The 18,474-nt window shown below is 63.3% G+C and overlaps 2 protein-coding genes across 3 annotated transcripts; one reads left to right on the top strand and one right to left on the bottom strand.

The window, feature by feature from the left end:
* The first annotated feature begins 401 nt into the window (after nucleotides 1–401).
* Nucleotides 402–3,587, top strand: PCYOX1L (prenylcysteine oxidase 1 like). 2 transcript variants are annotated; one of them, XM_082063535.1, is made up of 6 exons: nucleotides 402–534; nucleotides 960–1,098; nucleotides 1,505–1,679; nucleotides 1,767–1,978; nucleotides 2,077–2,217; nucleotides 2,777–3,587. In XM_082063535.1, exons 2-6 carry the CDS (start codon nucleotides 1,074–1,076, stop codon nucleotides 3,433–3,435), a joined length of 1,212 nt encoding a protein of 403 aa, XP_081919661.1. In that variant the 5' UTR covers nucleotides 402–534; nucleotides 960–1,073; the 3' UTR covers nucleotides 3,436–3,587. The 2 variants fall into 2 exon arrangements, with proteins under 2 accessions (XP_081919661.1, XP_081919660.1); XM_082063534.1 differs by having other exon boundaries at nucleotides 405–534; nucleotides 892–1,098.
* A 604-nt stretch (nucleotides 3,588–4,191) lies between these two features.
* On the bottom strand, nucleotides 4,192–5,384 carry IL17B (interleukin 17B). The gene is made up of 2 exons (XM_082063671.1): nucleotides 5,143–5,384; nucleotides 4,192–4,924 (listed from the first exon to the last, which is right to left on the bottom strand). The coding sequence occupies exons 1-2, from the start codon at nucleotides 5,277–5,279 to the stop codon at nucleotides 4,666–4,668; spliced, it is 396 nt and encodes a 131-aa protein (XP_081919797.1). The 5' UTR covers nucleotides 5,280–5,384; the 3' UTR covers nucleotides 4,192–4,665.
* Between the last annotated feature and the right edge of the window lie 13,090 nt (nucleotides 5,385–18,474).

Genomic DNA, 18,474 nt, shown 5'->3' with positions numbered 1-18,474 from the left:
ACAGAGGGCACTGAGGATCCTCACTGTGGCTGTGCCTGGGGTTGTTCGCTTAGCACGCCCAGCACTTTTGGATGTTGAGGTTCTCCCCTGACCCTCTGTATCATCCTCTGAGGATGAGTGCTGGGGACAAGCAGCCACGAGGCCTGCTTCTGTCCTGCTGCTGAGCCGGTGCTGCCCCTGCCCCGCACCCCGTGCAGGCTGTGTGCGCGCCGGCTCTGCGGGGATGGAGCCCGCTCACCTCTCCCTGCCCGCCCGCCTCCTGCCCGCCCCGCCGCCGCCAGACGCGCCGCCCGGGGCTCCCCGCGCCGGCGCAGCCCTGCCCCTGGAGCGGGTCCATGCCCGGGCGGGGCGGCCGCGGGGGGCGCGGGGGCCGGGCCTGCGGGAAGGGGCGGGCCGGGCCGGGCCGGGCGCTGCCGGGACCCGCTCTCCGCGCCGCCGCCCGCGCCATGGCCGCGCCGCCCGCCGCGCTGCTCCTGCCGGCCCTCGCCCTGCTGGCCGCCCCTGCGGCCGCCCGCGCCCCGCCGCGCAGCATCGGTAGGAGCGGGGGGAGGCGTGCGGGGTGGGGAGGGGGCACCCAGCCGGGGGACCGGCAGCACCCGGCCTCCTGCCTGCCTCCGGGGGTGGGAGAGGGGAGCTCCGGCACCGCTCCGCGGCGGGAGCAGGGCGCGCTGCTGTGCATCCCCGCGGCATCCCCGCGGCATCCCCCGGCATCCCCCGGCATCCCCCGGCACCGTCCCCGCTGCATCCCCCGGCATCCGCGCCCTGGCACGCGGTGCTGGCGCCTTCTGACCCGCGGCCGGGGAACGCGGGAGTCCGGGCGGGGGGCAGCACCCCCCTGCTCTTTCGGGGCGCGCTGCTGACCCGGCCGCCCTTGCCCCTCTCCCCCGGCAGCTGTGGTGGGCGCGGGGCTGGGCGGCTCGGCCGTCGCCTACTTCTTGCAGCAGCACTTCGGGCCGCAGGTGCAGCTGGACGTGTACGAGGCGGCAGGCGTGGGGGGCCGGCTGGCCACCGTCACCGTCAACAAGCAGCAGTACGAGAGCAGGGGAGCCTCCATCCATGCCCTCAGCCTCCACATGCAGGACTTCGTCAAGATTCTGGGTGAGCACAGGCACCTCAGTGCTTGCATGGCCTCCATCCCCGAGCTAGGGGATGCAGTGTCCCCGGGCTGTGCATTTGGGGTGGCGGGGAGAGCACCCCAGGCATGTGGGGACCCCCTTGTTTCTCTGCACCCCAGCCCTGTTGTGCTCTGGAAGGGATGTGGTGGCTCAGCAGAGCGTCAGGGCAAGGCATTCTGGTGGATTTACTGTAGGGGAGGGGTGTACACAAAATCCCACCAGTTTGTCCCAGTAGGGAGCCACAACTCCATAGGATGCCCCAGCATCGAAGTTCCTGTGCTCTGGGGTCTTACACTTCCTGATGCTCCTCCAAGAGCATCTTTGCCTGCATTCCCACTGCGATGCTGTTTGGCACCAGCCTTTCCCAGCAGCCCCCCTGCTCCTTACAGGCCTCAAGCACCGGCGCGAGGTGCCGGGGAAGAGTGCCATCTTCAGCGGGGAGCACTTCGTCCTGGAGGAGACCGACTGGTACCTGCTCAACCTCTTCCGGCTCTGGTGGCATTATGGCATCAGCTTTCTGCGCCTGCAGATGTGGGTGGAGGAGGTGATGGAGAAGTTCATGAGGTAGGAGAGCCCATGGGGCTGGGGGGACATGAGGGCTTCCCCAGCACCAGGGCATCACCAAGTGCCCCGTGCTCCTGTTCCCTCCAGGATCTACAAGTACCAGGCGCATGGCTATGCTTTCTCCAGCCTGGAGGAGCTGCTACGCTCGCTGGGGGGTGACGCCTTCGTCAACATGACGCAGCGCTCGGTGGCCGAGTCCTTGCTGGAGGTGGGGGTCACACAGCGCTTCGTGGACGATGTCATCGCGGCCGTCCTGCGCTCCAGCTACGGGCAGTCGGTGCTGGTGCCTGCCTTCGCAGGTGAGACTGGGGACCCCTTCTCCTCCCCGCCTGACTCTCCTTCCCAGCAGCCCCTCCGTGGACAGGCTGTTGAACCACCATCCTCTTTCTCTCCCCAGGAGCCATGTCACTGGTGGGGGCCCAAGGCAGCACCTGGGCGGTGGATGGAGGCAACAAGCTGGTGTGTTCGGGTCTGCTGAAGCTGACCAAAGCCAACATCATCCCGGCCAGGGTGACGGGTGTCTCTCTGCACAGCTCGGGTGAGCCTGGGCACGGGGTCTGCTCTGGGTGCTACTGGCCCATGTGTGGGTGAGAGGTTGATGGTGGCAGCACGGGGATGCTGGGGCAGAGAGGGGGTGCTGGGAGGCTGGAGAGCATCCTGGTCCTGGTAAAGCATTTGGGCGGGGGCCTGGGGGCTCTGTCCACCTCCTCCCCTTGCTGGGGCCCTGCAGCACAGAGCTTGGCCCTGAGCTTCCCCACGCTCCCTCCAGAGGTCCCTCAGGTCTCTTCTGTGGCACCATCCTTGTTGCGGTTTTGCTCCCCTATCCGGCACAGCAGAAGGGCTGGAGGGCTGTGCTGCCTCAGTCCTCCTTGCCCCTCTAGGCTGGGCTTCTCTGGAAACTTTCTCCCACAGGCTTGATAAAATCTCACTGTTACTGTAAAGCATCAGTAACTCATCCATAACCATCAGATACTATAGTCCAGCACTGGTGTGTACTGGAAAGCCAGGGGATGGAAGCCATACTGGAAGAAAAGGGGGCCAGGGCAATGCCACTTGGGGGTCAGGGCTGCTCCTAACTGTCCACCATCTTTTTTCAGAGGGGAGACCCCTGTACCAGGTGCACTACGAGGGCAGTGAGGGCCAGGGCTCGGCGTTCTACGACATGGTGGTGGTGACAACTCCTCTGCACCCCAGCAGGAGCAACTTCACCTTTGAGAACTTCGAGCCACCCATCGCCGACTTCCCCGGAGCCTTCCAGCCCGCTGTCACCTCCGTGGTGCACGGCTACCTCAACTCCTCCTACTTCGGCTTCCCCGACCCCAAGCTCTTCCCCTTCGCCAGCATCCTCACCACCGACACCCCCGACCTCTTCTTCAATGCCATGGACAACATCTGTCCTGTCAACATCTCGGCAGCTTTCCGTCGCAAGCAGCCTCAGGAGGCCGCGGTGTGGCGGGTCCTCTCCCAGCAGCCGCTGGACAAGCAGCAGCTGAAAACCCTCTTCAGGTCCTACTACTCGGTGCAGGTGACGGAGTGGCAGACGTATCCCCGCTATGATGCCGCCAAGTCCCTCCCGCCCATCGTACTCCACGAAAACCTCTTCTACCTCAGTGGTGTGGAGTGGGTGGCCAGCTCCATGGAGATGATAGCGGTGGCAGCCAAAAATGTGGCCCTGCTGGCTTATAACCGCTGGCATCAGGACCTGGAGAAAATCGACCAGAAAGACTTGATGCACAAGGTGAAGACTGAGCTGTGACACCTGGGGGAGGTGGAGGGCCAGAGCGTCTGTGTGTAGTAGCCTGGGGAGTATTTATTGCCTTGGGGACACCAGTGGGTTTGGGGCTGGGGGAGAAGGGACAGGCTGTGTCGCGGATGACTTGAAGTGTGCATCGCCTTCAGGAATACAGTCCCTGCCCAGTGTTGCTGTGTGTCTGTGCAATGTGCCTCAGTTTCCCTGTTACCCCTCCCCAGGCTCTACTGGAAAGCAGCCTGTGCCTTTTCCTGTGAAAAAGGGTCACTGTGCACCTGGTTTGGGGAGGGAACCTCAGGGGGCTTTCAAGGACGAGGCCGGGTGGCATTGGCAGCAGATGGGTCCACCCTGGTGAGCCTCTGCAGCCTCTCCTGGCTTTGGCGCTGGGAAACTTGGTGGCAGGGCTGGCCCTGGCTGGGCAGGAGGTCCCGTGGCCTCTCCCATGCTCTGTGTGTGTGTGTGTGTGGAGCTGAGCCCCTCTCGCTGGCCTGGCGCCCCGGGGATGGGCGCGCAGAGTGGGCTGTCGCAGGTCCTGACGCGCCTGCTGCTGGGTGCTCCCTGTTCCCAGGGTGTCCATGGCTTCCTGGGGCTCAGCTGGGTTTTGGGGGGCAGAAGAGCCTTGCTGGGAGAGGGCTGGGCAGCGCGAGGGGCCGAGGCAGAGGGCGGCTCAGACGGGGGCCAGCGATGAGCTTTATTGAAGACCTCAAAGGCCACCCAAACCACTGCACACTTGCCCCACTCCCTGGGTTGCCTGGCCCAGTGCAGAGGAACCTGTAGGTGGACTGGGGAGGGCTGGGGAGCACTGAGCACTTCTGGAGCTGTTGCACCGATGGAGCAAACGGGCACTTTGGGGCAGGAGGAGGCCTGATCCTGCCCAGCCCAAGGGACTGTGCAGCTGCCTCGCTCTGTCCCCAGCCCGCCCTGCTGAGCTCCCCCTGGAGGTGTTGGGGCTCGGGCTGGTGTCCCACTGTGAGGCCACTCATGGGACGGCATAGCTGGGTGACTTGCAGGGGCTGCCCCAGTGCTGGGTGTCCCCGAAGTGGCTGCTTGGGCTGAGGCTGATGGAATCTGCAGGGGAGTTTTGGGAAGCTCTTAGAGCTGCCATCTGCTTGTGCAGGGGTTCTTCTCACCCTGATGCTCAGCGGGGTGACTCTCCCAGAGGGCTGCGCAAGCTCGGAAAGCAAGAGCAAGCTGGTTAGATGCCCACAGGTAGCTGCAGGGATTAGCTTTGCAACCTCAGAAGATGCAGGTGCAGCCCACAGCGATGGTCTCCATGACCATCTGGTACTTCTTCTGACACTTCTTCTTCCCAGAGGGCTTGTGCCCCACCTCTCCAGGCAGCTGGCAGAGCAGCCGGCGGACAGGCAGCCGGCTGTAGATGGGAATGCTGGCCATGGTGCGGTCCTCCTGCATCGTGAAGGGGTTGATGCAGCCGGTGCAGAGACATCGAGCCTCAGGAATGTCAGCCGGGATCCGCGTTGCATCGTGGTTTATGCTGGAGGAGAGGGAAAGCAAGACAAGGCTGGTGAGATGGGGGCAGTGGGCAGCTGGGGACAGGCAGGGCAATGCCACCATGGGGTGAAATGGGGTGCTGTGTTGCATCACACCCCTCAGCAGCTACCACAGCCCCGTGATACTGGAGCCATGGCCACCATGGCACTTGCTGGCACGGAGCCACCGTGCGTGTCCCCAAGGTCCCCAGCCCAAGCTCACCTGTAGGCCCAAGGGGACAGGCTCCTCCGGTTGGACCTCCAGAGCCTCAAGTTGACCTGGCACTTGGTGTCACCCGGCTCAGAGCCGTTCCTCAGCTGGTGCACCATGTCCTGGATGCTGCGCTCGTAGTCCGCCATGGTGGTGAAAGGGTCGTCCGGGGCCCAGCTGAGGGCAGGGGCAGCCGTGGGGGGCCGTGCCAGACCCCTTCTCCTGCCCTTCGCTGCTTTGCTTTGGTCCTTTGCTTCAGGGACCAGCACCATGGCAAAGGTGAAGATGCAGAGGAGCAGCTGAGGAGGAAGGAGGATGGTGTGTGGCTGCCCGGACCGCAGGGCTGGTGTGGAAGGGGAACTCTCCCACCTCCCGTGGGTCACCAGGTGATGGCAGGACCACATTGACTTTGGGGTGGCACATACAACCCCCCAGGGGCACAGCTGGCCTGTGGCGAGACCCGTGGAAATACAGGGGGGCGGTTTGCGGGGGTGATGGGTGCAGGGTCGCGGTGACCCCCTGGCCCAAGCCCCAGCTGATGTGTGCGGCTGCAAAGCCCCTCGCCCTGGGTGCAGCTGGCACTTTGTGTTGCCCAAAATGCCCCCGCCCCTTCCCTGCCCACCCCAAGGTGGCTTCGTGCTGGGAGGGATGGGGACACCCTCAGCTTGGGCTGTACCTGGGCAGCCTCTGGTTTAAAAGGAGCTTTAGAGATGAGACTGTCAAGAATGGGATCTTTATCCAAACCCTCCTCTCCCTCCCTCTGTGCTCCGAGGACGGTGAGAGAGAAAAGAAAGATGCTTTTTCCTTCTCCCTCCGGTCTCGCAGGGCCAGGCTCCCGTGTGCTGACACCCGGCAGGCTGCCCAGCAGCGAACAAAGTTGCTTTCTGTAGTGCTGCTCCCTGCTATTCATGTCCCTGCAGCCGGCCGCAGGCAGCCCCGCACCCTGCCCGCTGTCCCGCACCCTGCCCGCTGTCCCGCAGCCCTGCCCGCTGTCCCGCACCCTGCCCGCTGTCCCGCAGCCCTGCCCGCTGTCCCGCAGCCCTGCCCGCTGTCCCGCACCCTTCCCACGGGTGTGCAGTGCCCTGGGGCAGGGACTGCTTGGCTGGGGCCGTTTTCCCTCTCCGTACTGGACAGTCCGCTCGGACTGTCGTGGCTCTGCTCTCTGAGGCTGTTGCATCCTTGCTGTGCCAGGCGTGGGAGCGATGGGTCTGGCAGACCACAGCACGCATCTCCAAAGCAAACAAAGCCAGGTAGCCACCCATAAACAAGCGTGCAAATAGTTACGTTAAAGAAGGAAAACGAGGAGAAGCCTGAGCCGCCGTGTAGTCTCCTACCAAGTTTGGAGCCCGGTCCATCGCCGCAGAGGGGCTGCCGGCCGCTGTCCTGCAGTGTGGCTGGCACCAGCAAGCTGGGGAGCTAAAAAGGGAAAGCCCCAGCCCCCGGCTGCGCTCTGCCGGAGGTGTGTCTGGTCCCCGAGGTGCCTGGGAGCCTCGGTGCCGGCCGGGCAGGGGGCCAGCGTGGTCTGGGACTCAGCCACCCGCCACCTCCCCGGGCGCTGGCTCCACCTGCGGCGGTGGCTGCGGACGGTGGCGGGTTCCCTCGGGACCAGCCAGCCCAGAGGGGCTCGCTGGGTAATAACCTGCCCTGGGGTGGGGGTTTGGGCTCCCGTGGTGCCACCAGCATGGTCACAGCCCTGCTGGGGCCAGGAGGGACACGGCTGCTGAGCTGGGGGAGCAGTGGCTTGCGGGAGGACGGCGGGTGGTCTCCTGCGCTGTCACCAAGGCGTGCAGGTAGCCTGGCACTGTCCTGCTGTTCCTGTGGGGACAGCTGAAGGCCCATCACCATCCATGTGCCACCACCAGCTCTGCTGTCACCAGGAGCCAGCAGACCCTTCTTCCCAAAGGTAAGGCAATGATGTCCTTGACTTTCTGCACCTCTGTTGTCAAATCTGTCCCCAGCCCCTGGCAACGGGGACACACCAGGTCTGCTCATAGCTGTCCTTGGGTCTGGTCCCCAGAGCTGCAGGGTGGTGGGTGCTGCCCCTGCGGGGCTGCTCTGGCCTCCCGGGGCGCGGTGTGGGTGCAGGGTGCTGCGGTGGGGGAAACTGAGGCACGGGGGTGGCGGCGGTGGTGCCCCGTCTCAGGGCCGGGGGAGAAGGGGAGGGGAGGGGGCTGTCCTAGGGCATGGGCGGGGGGCTGCAGCAGCCCGGCCTTGCAGCCCCTCCGCTGTCCCTGTCCCTGCGGCCAGGCAGCCGTTGTGCCACACGATGGTGCTGTTATCCACCCAACAGCACCGCCAGGCCCTCCCCGCTTACCCTCTTCCATGGCTACCCTCCCTTCATCCCTCCTCCTCTCCATCCCTGCTCTGCCTCCTCCCTCCATCCCTCCCTGCATCCTTCCTCCCTCTATCCCTCCTCCTCTCCATCCCTCCTCCCTCCATCCCACCCTCCGTCCCTCCTCCCTGCCAGTCCCAGCCGCCCGCAGGGAGTGCTCGATGCTGCCCCCCATGCTCACAGACACCAGGGTCTGTCCTACTCCTTTGGAGGGGCCCTTTACATTGTCAGGACTACTGACCCTGCAGGTTGGGTGGCCCTGGGGGGCTGGCCCATCTCTTTCTGGTGCGTTCTGCCTCCCCTTTCACCCCGCTCCCTCCCCAGCACCACCAGCTTTTGCAGCAGCACTAGATGCTGAGTTTCCCTCTGCCTCTTAACTCCCTACCTCCCCAGGGACTTGAAGGCCCTTGTGCTTTGTAGCATGGTGAGAAATTCCCACCTCTTTTTCCCAATCTGGGAACTGGGCCTCTAGAAAAATCTCATAAATGGGGAAAAAAAACCCTCACTACACCCCCCCAACTCACACTGTTCCTCTCCTCCTCCCAGTCTCGCATCCTTAGGATGCAACAGAGAACACAGGGGAGCCCCTGCTCCCATTAACGTCCCCAAGGACAGCCCAGCACAGCTTCGAGGTCCTTGCCATCCCCTTCGGTGTGGTCTGATGCTGTGCACTTAGCACAGTGTGTCCCTTCTGTCACCTCTGGGACCTGACAGAGGGGACCTGCCTGCAGCAGCCACCTGCCTTTGCTGCACAGGGCAGTACAGCAGCACCCGGCCTTCCGCCACCCACTCCTGCCTGCACCCCAGTGATTTCACCCCCTATTCCACGAACCCCCCAAAAAGTGCCAGCGAGCAGCCCCGGGCCCGGGGCGCCCAGCGGGTGCCGGCCGCCTGCATGTGCCGCGGCTGCCTGTGTTGTGTCAGCGCTCGGAAATGCTGTTTACACATGAGAGAGGCTCAGAGGCATCCGTGCCGGCAGCCAATTACCCAGTTTTCATCTTTTTTGGTGAAAAGGAAACCAGGGCTTTTCAGACATGGCCAAATTTGATAAGCTGGGGGAGGCGGGGGTGGGCAGCTTTTCCCTACCAGCCTTTCATGAGGGAAGGGGCTGGGGTGCGCAGGCGCTGGGCCATGGCCAGTTCCTGCCTCCCGTCCAGGATGGCACGACAAACGGGCTCCGTGTGCCTGTGCTGGCCATGGTGCCAGCCCTGGGGGAGTGGGGTGCAATGGGGTCAGCCCCGTGCGGGGAGGCAGGAGAACACTTGGCCAGGAGGGGCTGGAAACCCCTGCCCGGTTCCCCAGGAGTGGGTTACCCAGAGGGGCAAGAGGTTATGCTCTCAGGTTTTATTGTAGATGCTCGTTCCTTCTACTTCCCCACCACATTGTCCCACAGGAACCTTGGGTGGAAAGCAGCGTCTGAGCATGGGAACAGGTCCTCAAACAAGGCAGGAAGGATTGTGAAGATGGGCTGTACCTGTCCCAAGTAAATCCAGGCTCATATTTCCCCGCTGCTGTGCCCCCAGTTGAGCCCAAGCTCCTGGGACAGAGGGATGTGGGGTGGCTGTGCTGTGCTCGATGGGATGGATGTGCTTGGCTAGGGAGCATGTGGGGGAATGGGGGCCATCAAACCACAGTTCTCACACTGGCAGAAAATAGCTTTTTGCCTTTTTTTCATAAGCAGAAGTGTCCCTGCCAGGAGGGGAGCTGCTGACATGGGGTCTGTGGTCCCCTCCACCCACGGCAGGTAATGGGCAGCATCACGGTGCATGGTATGGCTGCTTCTCCGGGCACCAGGCTGCTTGTGAGCCAGGATCCTCCGTGGGGGCGGTGAGGCCCCAGCGCACCTGAGCACACACCCACCCGTGGCTCCGGCATGGCCACAGCACCTCGTGTCTCTGTGTGAGTGACACTTTCCACTCATCCAATGCAAGTGTGCTTCGACGAACCGATCTCTCCAAAGCCAGCGCTGTGTCACGGTGGGGAGCAGAGCTGGGACTGGGACTGCCGGCATGGGGGGCCAGTACGGGGCCCTCCCACATCCCCCCAGCAGGTAGTGCCCGGCCGAGCCGGCAGCACGGTGCTCACATCCATATTTGCACAAAGGTCCCACTCAGCGCGTGAGCGGCTCCAGAGGCACCCGGGCCAAAAAGGCTTATTTTAAGCTTGCTGGAAAAAGAACATTGTTTGGTGGGAATTAAAACTCCCCGTTCTCAAAAAAGGGAAAAACAAAAAAGTGCTTAATTCTGCCGACTCCTGCCGCTGCACAAACACAGAGCCACAGCCTGGCTGGTGAGGCTGGCCAGGAATTTATTGCTGGAATCAAGCATGGTGGGTGCTTTCACCCAGGCAGCTGTCGTGGGACGTGGACCCAACCCATCCCGTGCCACCGTCACGCTGGTGCTGTCCCCAGGGTCCCCACCCTGGCAGGAAGGGTTTTTCCACGGAAGAGGCATTTCCCGATGCGCCCGCGGAGCCGCCCTGCGGTGCTGGGGCGCCGCGGGCACGAGGGGGGACCCTGCTGGCCACACAAGGGGCTGGACGAGCTGTCGGCAGCCCAGGCTCTCGCTGTGCTGGGTTCTGCGTAAAGGACAGTATTATTTATATAGCCCTAATACGGCTGTCTCGGTGGCCCTTCTGCTGGGTGATGCTCCAGGCTGTCTGTAAATCACGCCATTTGGATCACACGCGTGAGATAACAGCCAGGCTTGGCGTGGGGAGGCAGAGCTGTGCAGGGCTGTCCTTCGGGGCCGAGGCGGCAGCACGCCAGCCTGCCCGCTCCCGGGGCCAGAGCTGTTGGGAAAGAGGCTGCCGGCAGCACCGGGACGGCGGGAGGGGAGGGACGCCGAGCATCCGGCACATCCTGCTGCGGCCTCACCGGGACATCCATCACCGCCCGGCGTTTACAGCATGTTGCTGGTTACACGATCCAGATGCGCAGGTTCCTCCTGCCTCGCTCCACTCCCGCCTTTTGTTTCCTTTTGCTTTCTGCGCCCGGAGACAGAGCACCTGATGGAAAAAGCCTGCTCTCCCGCCCTGTGCGGAGACACCCGCTTCCTTCCGCCCCGGCCCGGCACAGCGCCCGCTGCGGTGCCGGCTGCGGCCCCGCTGGCATCTGGCTGGCCCTGTGCAGCAACGGGGGACAGGAGGGGCTGGTGCGAGGCCATGGCGGGGACAGACCCTGGTCCCAGCAGGACCCGTCTGGGTGCTGTGCACAGGGCAGAGCCGTGGTGTCCTCCAGACAGGGATCTGCAGGGACCATCGAGGCACCACCTGGGCACAGGTCCCCTCAGCCTGTCCAGCCCGATGGGTATCTGGCTGCACACCCTGCTCCCTCCATGTCCCCCATGCTTGTCCTGTCCCCAGCCCGTACTGGCTATGCCCCACTGTGCGCCAGCTCAGAGCACAGGCAGGCACCACTGTGTTTCCAAATAACTCGGTTTTGCTTCCCTCCACATCCTAACCCAGAGAACACGGTAGTCAGACACCAACCCCTAAGCACCATGGAGGGGTGGTTGCATTTTGTGCTGTATTGCAAAGGTGATACATGGTCTCACCAGGATGCTTCTCTGCATCCCCGCTCCTGGCCACGGGAAGGGCTGGTCCTCCAGTCCCATGCAGGGCACACAGAACAGCCTGGAGCCATCCCCGCTGCCCTCCCTGCAAGGCCACGGGGCCAGAGGGAGCTCGCAGGGATGTGCTTCCAGGCCAGAAATGCATTCCGGGTCTGCAAAGAGAAAGCCTCTTATTTTTAGAGCTTTAGTGGCTTTTGCTTGCAGGTAGGTGTCCAAGTTCGCAGTTTCGCAGGGAAAGGCAGAAGGTGGAGGTAAATGGAAAGCCTGACGGTGGCACTGACGTCTGCTCAGATGGGTTGTACTCGAGTCGAACCTCTGCTCCCTACACAGGCACATGCAAGGAGCCTCAGGCTCCTGAGGAGTTGTCACCAGGGGGGAACTGATGGTTTAAAGTCAGGGCAGAAAGTCTCCTGCCCTGGTCTCCATCCCCTGTTCCCACGTGCTGCTGCGTTAGCCATCCATGGAGGGAAGGGATTTACAGAGCAGCACAGGCCAGTCCTGAAGGTCACCTTCAGAGCTGCTTCAGCCCAGCTCACCCATTAATCACACGCACTAATCGCACCCATTAATCACACTGTCCTGCCCCTGCAATGGAGCCCGCGCATGCATGGGGGCGAGGGAGGCAGGGGCTGCCTTCTCTCTGGTGTGAGGGTCATAGGTGGAGAAATGCTCACCTGCCCCACTGCAGCCCCCTCTGATGCTGGCTGCAAATTCAGTGCGTTCGGATGCTCGTGGGAGAGGGGGTTCTCTTATTCCCCGGGCTCTCGGGAACGCGGGAGCAGCGCTGCAGAGCCTGCCCAGCGCTCCCGCTCCATCGCTGCCCTGTGGCGTCACCCTGTCCGTGGTCGGCAGCCGGTGGTCCCCTCACCCGTGCCCGCGATGGGTCCACCTGAGGCCCTCACACCCAGCCAAGGGTGCTGGAGGCTGATGTGGGGGGGAATCTCTCTTTTGCGGAGATACTGAAAGTGAATTTGCCATGAGGAGGGCTTGCTGGGCAGCATCTTAGCAAATGCGTAACAAAAACAAACCCGCGCCAAGGAATCCTGCTTTGCCCCAAATGTTTTACTTATGGAGTTGTAATAAGACAAGAGTTGTAAAGATAGTAACCTCCTAAACATTACCTTATTAAGGCTTCTCAGAAACCGCAGGGCATGACCCCTCTGGGTCATGGAATAAGAGAGCAGCATCCAGCGAACAAACAGAGGCTAACGTTACATTTTTCACTTCATTTAGGAAACCTGGTTTCTAATTATAGGATTTGTTTAATGGCAGCAGTTAGTTGTGCTGCACTCCCAGCCAGCCCACCAAGAGCAGTGGCTGTGCAGCCCCGCGGAGGGGACAGGGATGGAGGGGATGGAAGACACTGGTTCCCGGGAGCCTCTGGGCTCCCTGCGCATGGATGGGGGTGAGCTCAGTACCCAAAACCACAGGGTGCCTGACACGTGGAGGGGTACAGGGGTCGGATGCAGCGTGAGACAGCTCTGTGCCCAGGGAGGAGCTGCAGCGTGTCCTGGGAACGTGCCGCACGTGTTGTCCTAGCTGTGTGCTACGCACCCAGGAGCGTCTGCAGCGTGGGGGGGATGCTCCTGCTGCGGGGAGGCACAAGGCAGGGCCACTCTGTGCCGTTCCCTTCACACGCCCAGCCCAGGCTCGGCCCTGCGCCCCGGTGACCACAGACAGACCTGCTGGGAGCTGCTGCTCCTGGGAAGCGGCGAGGTCAAGGTTTGTCCTGCACTGGAGCTGCGTGTGTGCAGGGGTGGAAACAGACAGGGATTTCTTTTTCCCCAGCCTGCTGCCAGCAGCCCCAGGGAAGTCCTTCGTCTTCCTGGCCAGGTATCTCGATGGTGGCTCTGGCTCCTTGGAGGGCACCAGCTGCCTCTCCCCCTGGGCTGGGAAATGCTGCTGTCAGGCTTAGGCACTGCCACCCCCAGCGGATGCTGAGCATCCCCTGGGACGGTGCTGGCAACCGCTTTCCCGTGCCTTGTCCTCAGCCCTGCTGGGTCGCACTGCCCTGCCAGCCCTGTGTTTCTCATGCCCGAGCAGGGCTGAGCACACGGTGCTTCCTACATTTGCCAGTTTCGTGCTGTCCTGGCTGCGGCGTTCATTGCTGCAGGGTGCCTGGGGCACAGGGAGATCGAGTGTATGCATGTGAGAGCGTGTGTGTAGCGGTGCAAAAAGCAAGAAGAGCAGTTCCATGCTTACCCTTTACAGCAGCTGGCAGGGCAGCCAGCTCACGGGTGACTCGCCCCCTCCCTCAACTGAACCCTGTTGCTGGAACAACCACTTTGCACTGGTTTTTCTCCCCGCTGTCCCCACTCACAGCTGGCACGGTGGGTGCCCCACAGCAGCCTGCCCAGCCTCTGCCTCTCCTCCTCACCTCTTTAACTCCTGAAGCAACTTGCCCACGGTCCCTCCTTCTGGCAGTGGGTGTTTCTCCAGGCCAGCCGGTTCAGAGCTAGCTCGGCCAGTTTGCTTTCTTTCACCTCCCCCAGGTGAGCTGGATGACTCTGAGCACCCATCTCCCTGCCAGCTGTGGGCAATCAGGCTTCGTTTTCAGCCCTGACCCTCTGTGGATGCCTGCACCCACCCAGAACAGTGCTAGGCTGGTGGCCACCTGGTTCTCAAGCATGTAGGGCTAGTGCGGAGAGGGGGCTGGCAGCCAGCTATGGCCCCGGTGTGGGATGGGTGTCCTGGAGGCGACGTGGAGGTGCTGCAGGGATGTTTGGCTCCTGTCGCGGGGCCTTCAGTGCTGAGATTGTGCATAAGTCAGAGGGAAGCAGGAGGGACACCGAGCACTCCACACTGTCCCTACACAAAGCCTGGTACCATGGCTGCTAAACTCTTACTCCACATTTGTCCCCGTCAAAGGCTGGGGCAGCGTATCCATGTCCCCAGCCACCAGAGTGCTCAGCACCCACTGCTGCTGTGCCTGTGCATGGTTCAGGATCGAGCTCCTTCTCATGAGCCAGGGCACATCTCAGGGCATGAGACCCTACAAACCAGCCCTTTGCCTCCCGCCTCGGAAAACCCACAGGAGAAGCTGTTGGTGTCCCCCGCCTTGCTCCCTTAGTTATTCTTGCTGCAGAGGACCCTGCAGCAGCAGTTTCCTCCTCCTTTAGAGCCACGCTTGCTCCCAGCTCCATTGCCGGGGGGGCCAGCACAGCCCTGCAAACAGCCACATCGCCCGCAGGGGCCCAGGGCAGAGTGGCAGCGTCTGGAGCAGCAGTGACAGCCGGTGCAGGAGGATGGAGGCGCTCAGATGCCGGGTGTTTCCCTCCTGAGCTGCCAACTGGCTGCTCGTTACCGGGGCCCCAGTGCCGGCTGGATGCCGTACATGGACTCACGGTCCACGCGGGGCCGGGAGGGGCCGGGGTGACGCAGCGCGGTGGTGATGGAGCTCCCACACTGGCTCCTCGTGCTTCTGAAACGCTGGGAAAGGTGCCACATGCGCCCAGCCCTACAGCCCTGGCCTCAGCACCACCGTGGGGGTCCCAGCCCCACTGGCACTCAGGGATCTCACCCTGCACACACGGGCAGCCCGGAGAGAGCTCTGTGTCCGCCAAAATGCCTTTTTATTCCCAGCCCAGATGGAGCTTTTCAAAGTAATGGGAATCACGAGCCGCCTCCAGCCAGGCCAGGGAGCATCTTCGCTTCCTTCCCATGGCCGGTGGGACAGACGCTCCCCGGCCCCACAGCCAGCCTGCCCCCCCCGACCCCCGCCCCACCAGCGGTGGGATGTGCGTCCCCCCTGTTCGCGGTCCGGGGGCCGGGAGGAAGTCAGTTATTGCAAACAACTTTCTCCGGGCGGGATGGCCTGGGTTCCCAGGCGCGTCGCTGGCAGCCGCGCAGCCCTGGCCGCTCTCCTCCCCCCGCTCTCCCCAGCCCTCCTTCCCTCGCTCCCCCTCTCCGACTTAATGACTTCCACATGGGCCTCTGGCATCCCGAGCCAAGCCTCCCAGCATTGTCTGAAATCTCCAAATTTAGAAGAAATATGAAAATTGTCAAGCAGCCCTTCCTTAGGGGGTAAAAGCAACACTCGGCTGCGCGGCGGCGGGTCGCGGCGGCGGGGCCACGTGACGGCACCCCAGCCAATGGATCCCCTCGGCGCCCCTGACAGCGGTGCCCGTCGGCAGCCTGGCCTCCTCCTGCAGCTCATATAAGGTAAAAAGAAAAAGGTTTTCCAGCTTCTGAGCAGCCTGGAAGGAGTTTTCGCCGAGGGGTCCCATGCCAGCTGCTTAAAAAACCCCATCTGGCAGCGTCGGGGTCCCAGTGGCTGGTTTTAATGTGCCAGGAGGAGGTGGCGGGTGCATACCCATGTCCCCACGGTGCCCCACCGCAGGTGTGGGGCGGCAGGTAGGTGCCCGTGGATGGAGAGAGCGGGCGGGCGCGCGGGCGGGAGCGCTCGGTGCGTGGGGTAGCAGGGATGGGGGGTGCTTGATGCTGAGATTCCCCAGGAGCGTGAGTGCTCCCACGCTGCCCAGTGCCTGCCGTGGGCAGGGACAGGCAGGCAGGAGGCAGGCGAAGGTGCAGCTCCACCAGCATCCCCTTCTGCCTGATGTGGGATTCTCAGCCCAGCTGGTGGTGGAGAGGTTGGCAGGGGTGTCCCAAGTGCCAGGGGTGTCCAGAGTGCGTGGCCACTCTGCCCCAAGAGGGAAGGAGGCGAGCGGGCCATGGCCATGGAGTGCTGGCAGGGAAACCCCCTGGGCACGGAGTTGGCAAGGAGTGGCCAGAGTCGCGTCGAGGCCATGGGGTCCCGAGCAAAGAGGTTCCCCAGAATCTGTCCCTACAGCTCCGTTCTGGTTCTGGGACAGGGGCTTGATGGGGCTCGCCCAAATTTTTGGAAGGCAGGGAAGGGCCCTCCTGGGGCTGGGGAAGGAACTGCTTTCTGTTCTGTGTGCATGTAGGATGGAAAGAACGGGAAGCCAGGGGCAAGCTTGGGCGGGCAGGCTCGCAGCTCAGCAGGGGCCGTGGGCTGTTCGATCAGCTCCTCTGGCCAGATGTGCTGCTGCCACTTTTTGGGGGAAACAGGCTGGGGAGGGGATGGGGCTCAATCCTGGAGACCCGCAGGGTGTTGAAGCCACCCTACCCAGTGCTCTCACGCTGACTGAGAGCATCCTGCAGCCCTTGGGACCTTGGTCAGCCCAGCCTGTGCCCCTGTCTCACTCTGTCCCTCTGGCCATGGCACACAGCTGGCACCGCTGTCACGCTCCCAGCCGCCGGCTTCTCCCCGGCTCCGTCGCTCGCTGGGTGAATGGTTGCCCCGTCCGCATCCCCTGGGGCTGCAGCAGCAGCTGCCGAGCGTGGTCACCCTGTGGGAGCTGAGCTGAGCCTTGGCCCAGCCACGGGGCCGGTGGGGAGGGCACAGGGCGTGCAGCAGGCGAGGGCAGGGCTGCCAGCCCATGTGGCATGAGGGGACAGACAACCTTGAGCTTAGGCCCTGCAAGGGCTCCCCGAGGCTCTCCGGGTCCTGCCTCCTCCCTGCCCATCCCTTGTAGGACGCGGTGCTGCCATTGCTGGGGTTATGGCTGGCTCTGCAGAGTCCCTCTGCTGCCAGAGGGCAGTGGCTGTCCCCTCCCAGCAGGTCACCTGGGGACACGGTGTTCAGCAGGCATATGGCAGTAAGCTGCCATGTCCCTTCACCTCCTTCTTCTGCAGGGCAGCTCCCACCACCGCAGGGACAACCACCAGCCGTCACTCAGGTCCAGCATAAGGACAGGGGCTCCAGCCAGGGCACAACAGCATCCCTGGGGGTGCAGGCTTCTGTGTGGGCCGTGTGGCTCTCTGCGAAGGGGCAGTGACATGAACCAGGGCACTGAAACCGCTCAGGGCAGCTGTGGCCACCGTGGTCCTGGTCTGTCCCTATCCTGCTGTGCCTCAAGGGCTTCCCGCTGTCTCTGGCTGGTCCCAGGGAAGTTGCAGCATCTCAGCATTGGGATGCTGTACATGGGGACAGCAAGACACCGGTGTGACACGGCCTGTGTCCCCATCCCAGCAGCAGTGTCCCTGGCACAGGACTACCCTGCCTGCACCTGCCCCAGCCCCCTGGCCCCCGTGCACTGGCCGGGGTGCCCTGCCAAAGGACAACGCCGTCACCTCCCTGCCGCCGGCCCACAGGAGAGGAGTTAATTTCCAAAAAACACAGGCAGACGCCTCCGCCAAAGATTTCCCAAGCAGTTATCAGCAGGAATTCGGGGAAGGCTGTGTCTAGACAGGCTGCAGCTCTGGGTGGCTGCTGGGTAGAGTGGCATTTCCCTCCACGCTTGTCAAGAGGTAGTCTGGAGATGATTAGGGGCTTTTTTTTTTTTGCCTTTGCTTTTCTCAGTCTCCTTCTCCATCCGAGAGCCAGCATTGCTCTCCAGCAGGCTTTTCTGAGGCTTGTTCCTCTGGATCCCCAGTGAAACCTGTCATTGCTTATCCCCAATATCCCACTGCTCCTCCTCTCCCAGGGCTGAGCTGGGACAGCCAGTGCCCAGTGGTGCTGCCTGCGCGGCCGCTGGTGACCGGGGCTGCCATGCGCCATCGCATCAGCCTGCGGCACCGAGGGCTCCCGCCAGCAGCGGGCAGGCGTGCGGGCAGCGCGCGGCACAGGCAGCCTGCAGGCAGGAGCACGGGCAGCGCGGGGGGCTGAGCGCTGAGCTGGGGACCCCAGCGGGCTCCCCGGGGCAGCCCCAGCACTGTAACCTGTGTGGGGCAGAAATAGTGAGAGCTCATCTTCACGAGCAGTGAACGATGAGGCAAGAGGCTGGAAATTTGAGCTCTGGAGCTATTTCACCATCCTTTGACCTTGACCAGGAGCACACAGAGGAGGCAAGATCCTGCACAGGGGAGGCTCCAGCTGCAGGGGGGATGAAGCCCAACACATTTCCTCTGGCTACAGGCCGGTGGGTGCTGGTGGAGCACTTACTGCTCCTGAACCCCTAACGCCTTGGCCTGCCCAGGACCAGGTACATTCACAGGGCTCACCTCAGGCCTGCCTCCTCACCTGGCTCTGGCCGCCCCGGGGCAGTGGGGACATGCTGCTCTGGGGATGTCCCGGCCAGCTGGGCTGTGTCTGCCCAGCAGCAGCACCCACCAGCTGGGCTCAGGGGGGGTGCAGGGGAGCGTGCCCCCCCTCCTCTTCCCCTGCCAGCCACCGAGGGGGCCCCTGGCCAGGGACACCCTCGAGGTACCCTGTCCCTTTGGCTCAGGGCAGGGAAAGCAGATGTAGGGCCAGGCTCACCTCCCATGGGCATGGAGGCACAGGGCAGGGGCTGGAGTCAGACCTCACACAGAGCCAGGGACACAGCTGCCTGAGGGGACCGGGCTTTTCTGTTCCACACCCCAGTGGCACCAGCCTGGGCAGAGACAGGGGCCAGTGTGTGCCCTGGGCTGCCCCAGGGATGGACAGGGACCCTTCCCAGCAGCGGCAGCCAGGTCCCCGCTGCACACTCAGCCCATGAG

This window comes from Streptopelia decaocto, assembly GCF_964273445.1.
Source record: "Streptopelia decaocto genome assembly, chromosome: 12".
Lineage (NCBI taxonomy): Eukaryota > Metazoa > Chordata > Aves > Columbiformes > Columbidae > Streptopelia > Streptopelia decaocto.
Note: the sequence above shows the minus strand (reverse complement) of the source record. Positions and strands in the feature narration are given on the sequence as shown.

Excerpts from the sequence above, each read along its gene's own strand:
- IL17B (XM_082063671.1), bottom strand. The coding sequence starts at position 5,279 with ATGGCGGACTACGAGCGCAGCATCCAGGACATGGTGCACCAGCTGAGG. Across the intron at positions 4,925-5,142 it reads CTGTCCCCTTGGGCCTACAG|CATAAACCACGATGCAACGC; the intron begins GTGAGCTTGGGC and ends CCTCTCCTCCAG.
- PCYOX1L (XM_082063534.1), top strand. The coding sequence starts at position 447 with ATGGCCGCGCCGCCCGCCGCGCTGCTCCTGCCGGCCCTCGCCCTGCTG. Across the intron at positions 535-891 it reads CGCCCCGCCGCGCAGCATCG|CTGTGGTGGGCGCGGGGCTG; the intron begins GTAGGAGCGGGG and ends CTCCCCCGGCAG. Across the intron at positions 1,979-2,076 it reads GCTGGTGCCTGCCTTCGCAG|GAGCCATGTCACTGGTGGGG; the intron begins GTGAGACTGGGG and ends TTCTCTCCCCAG.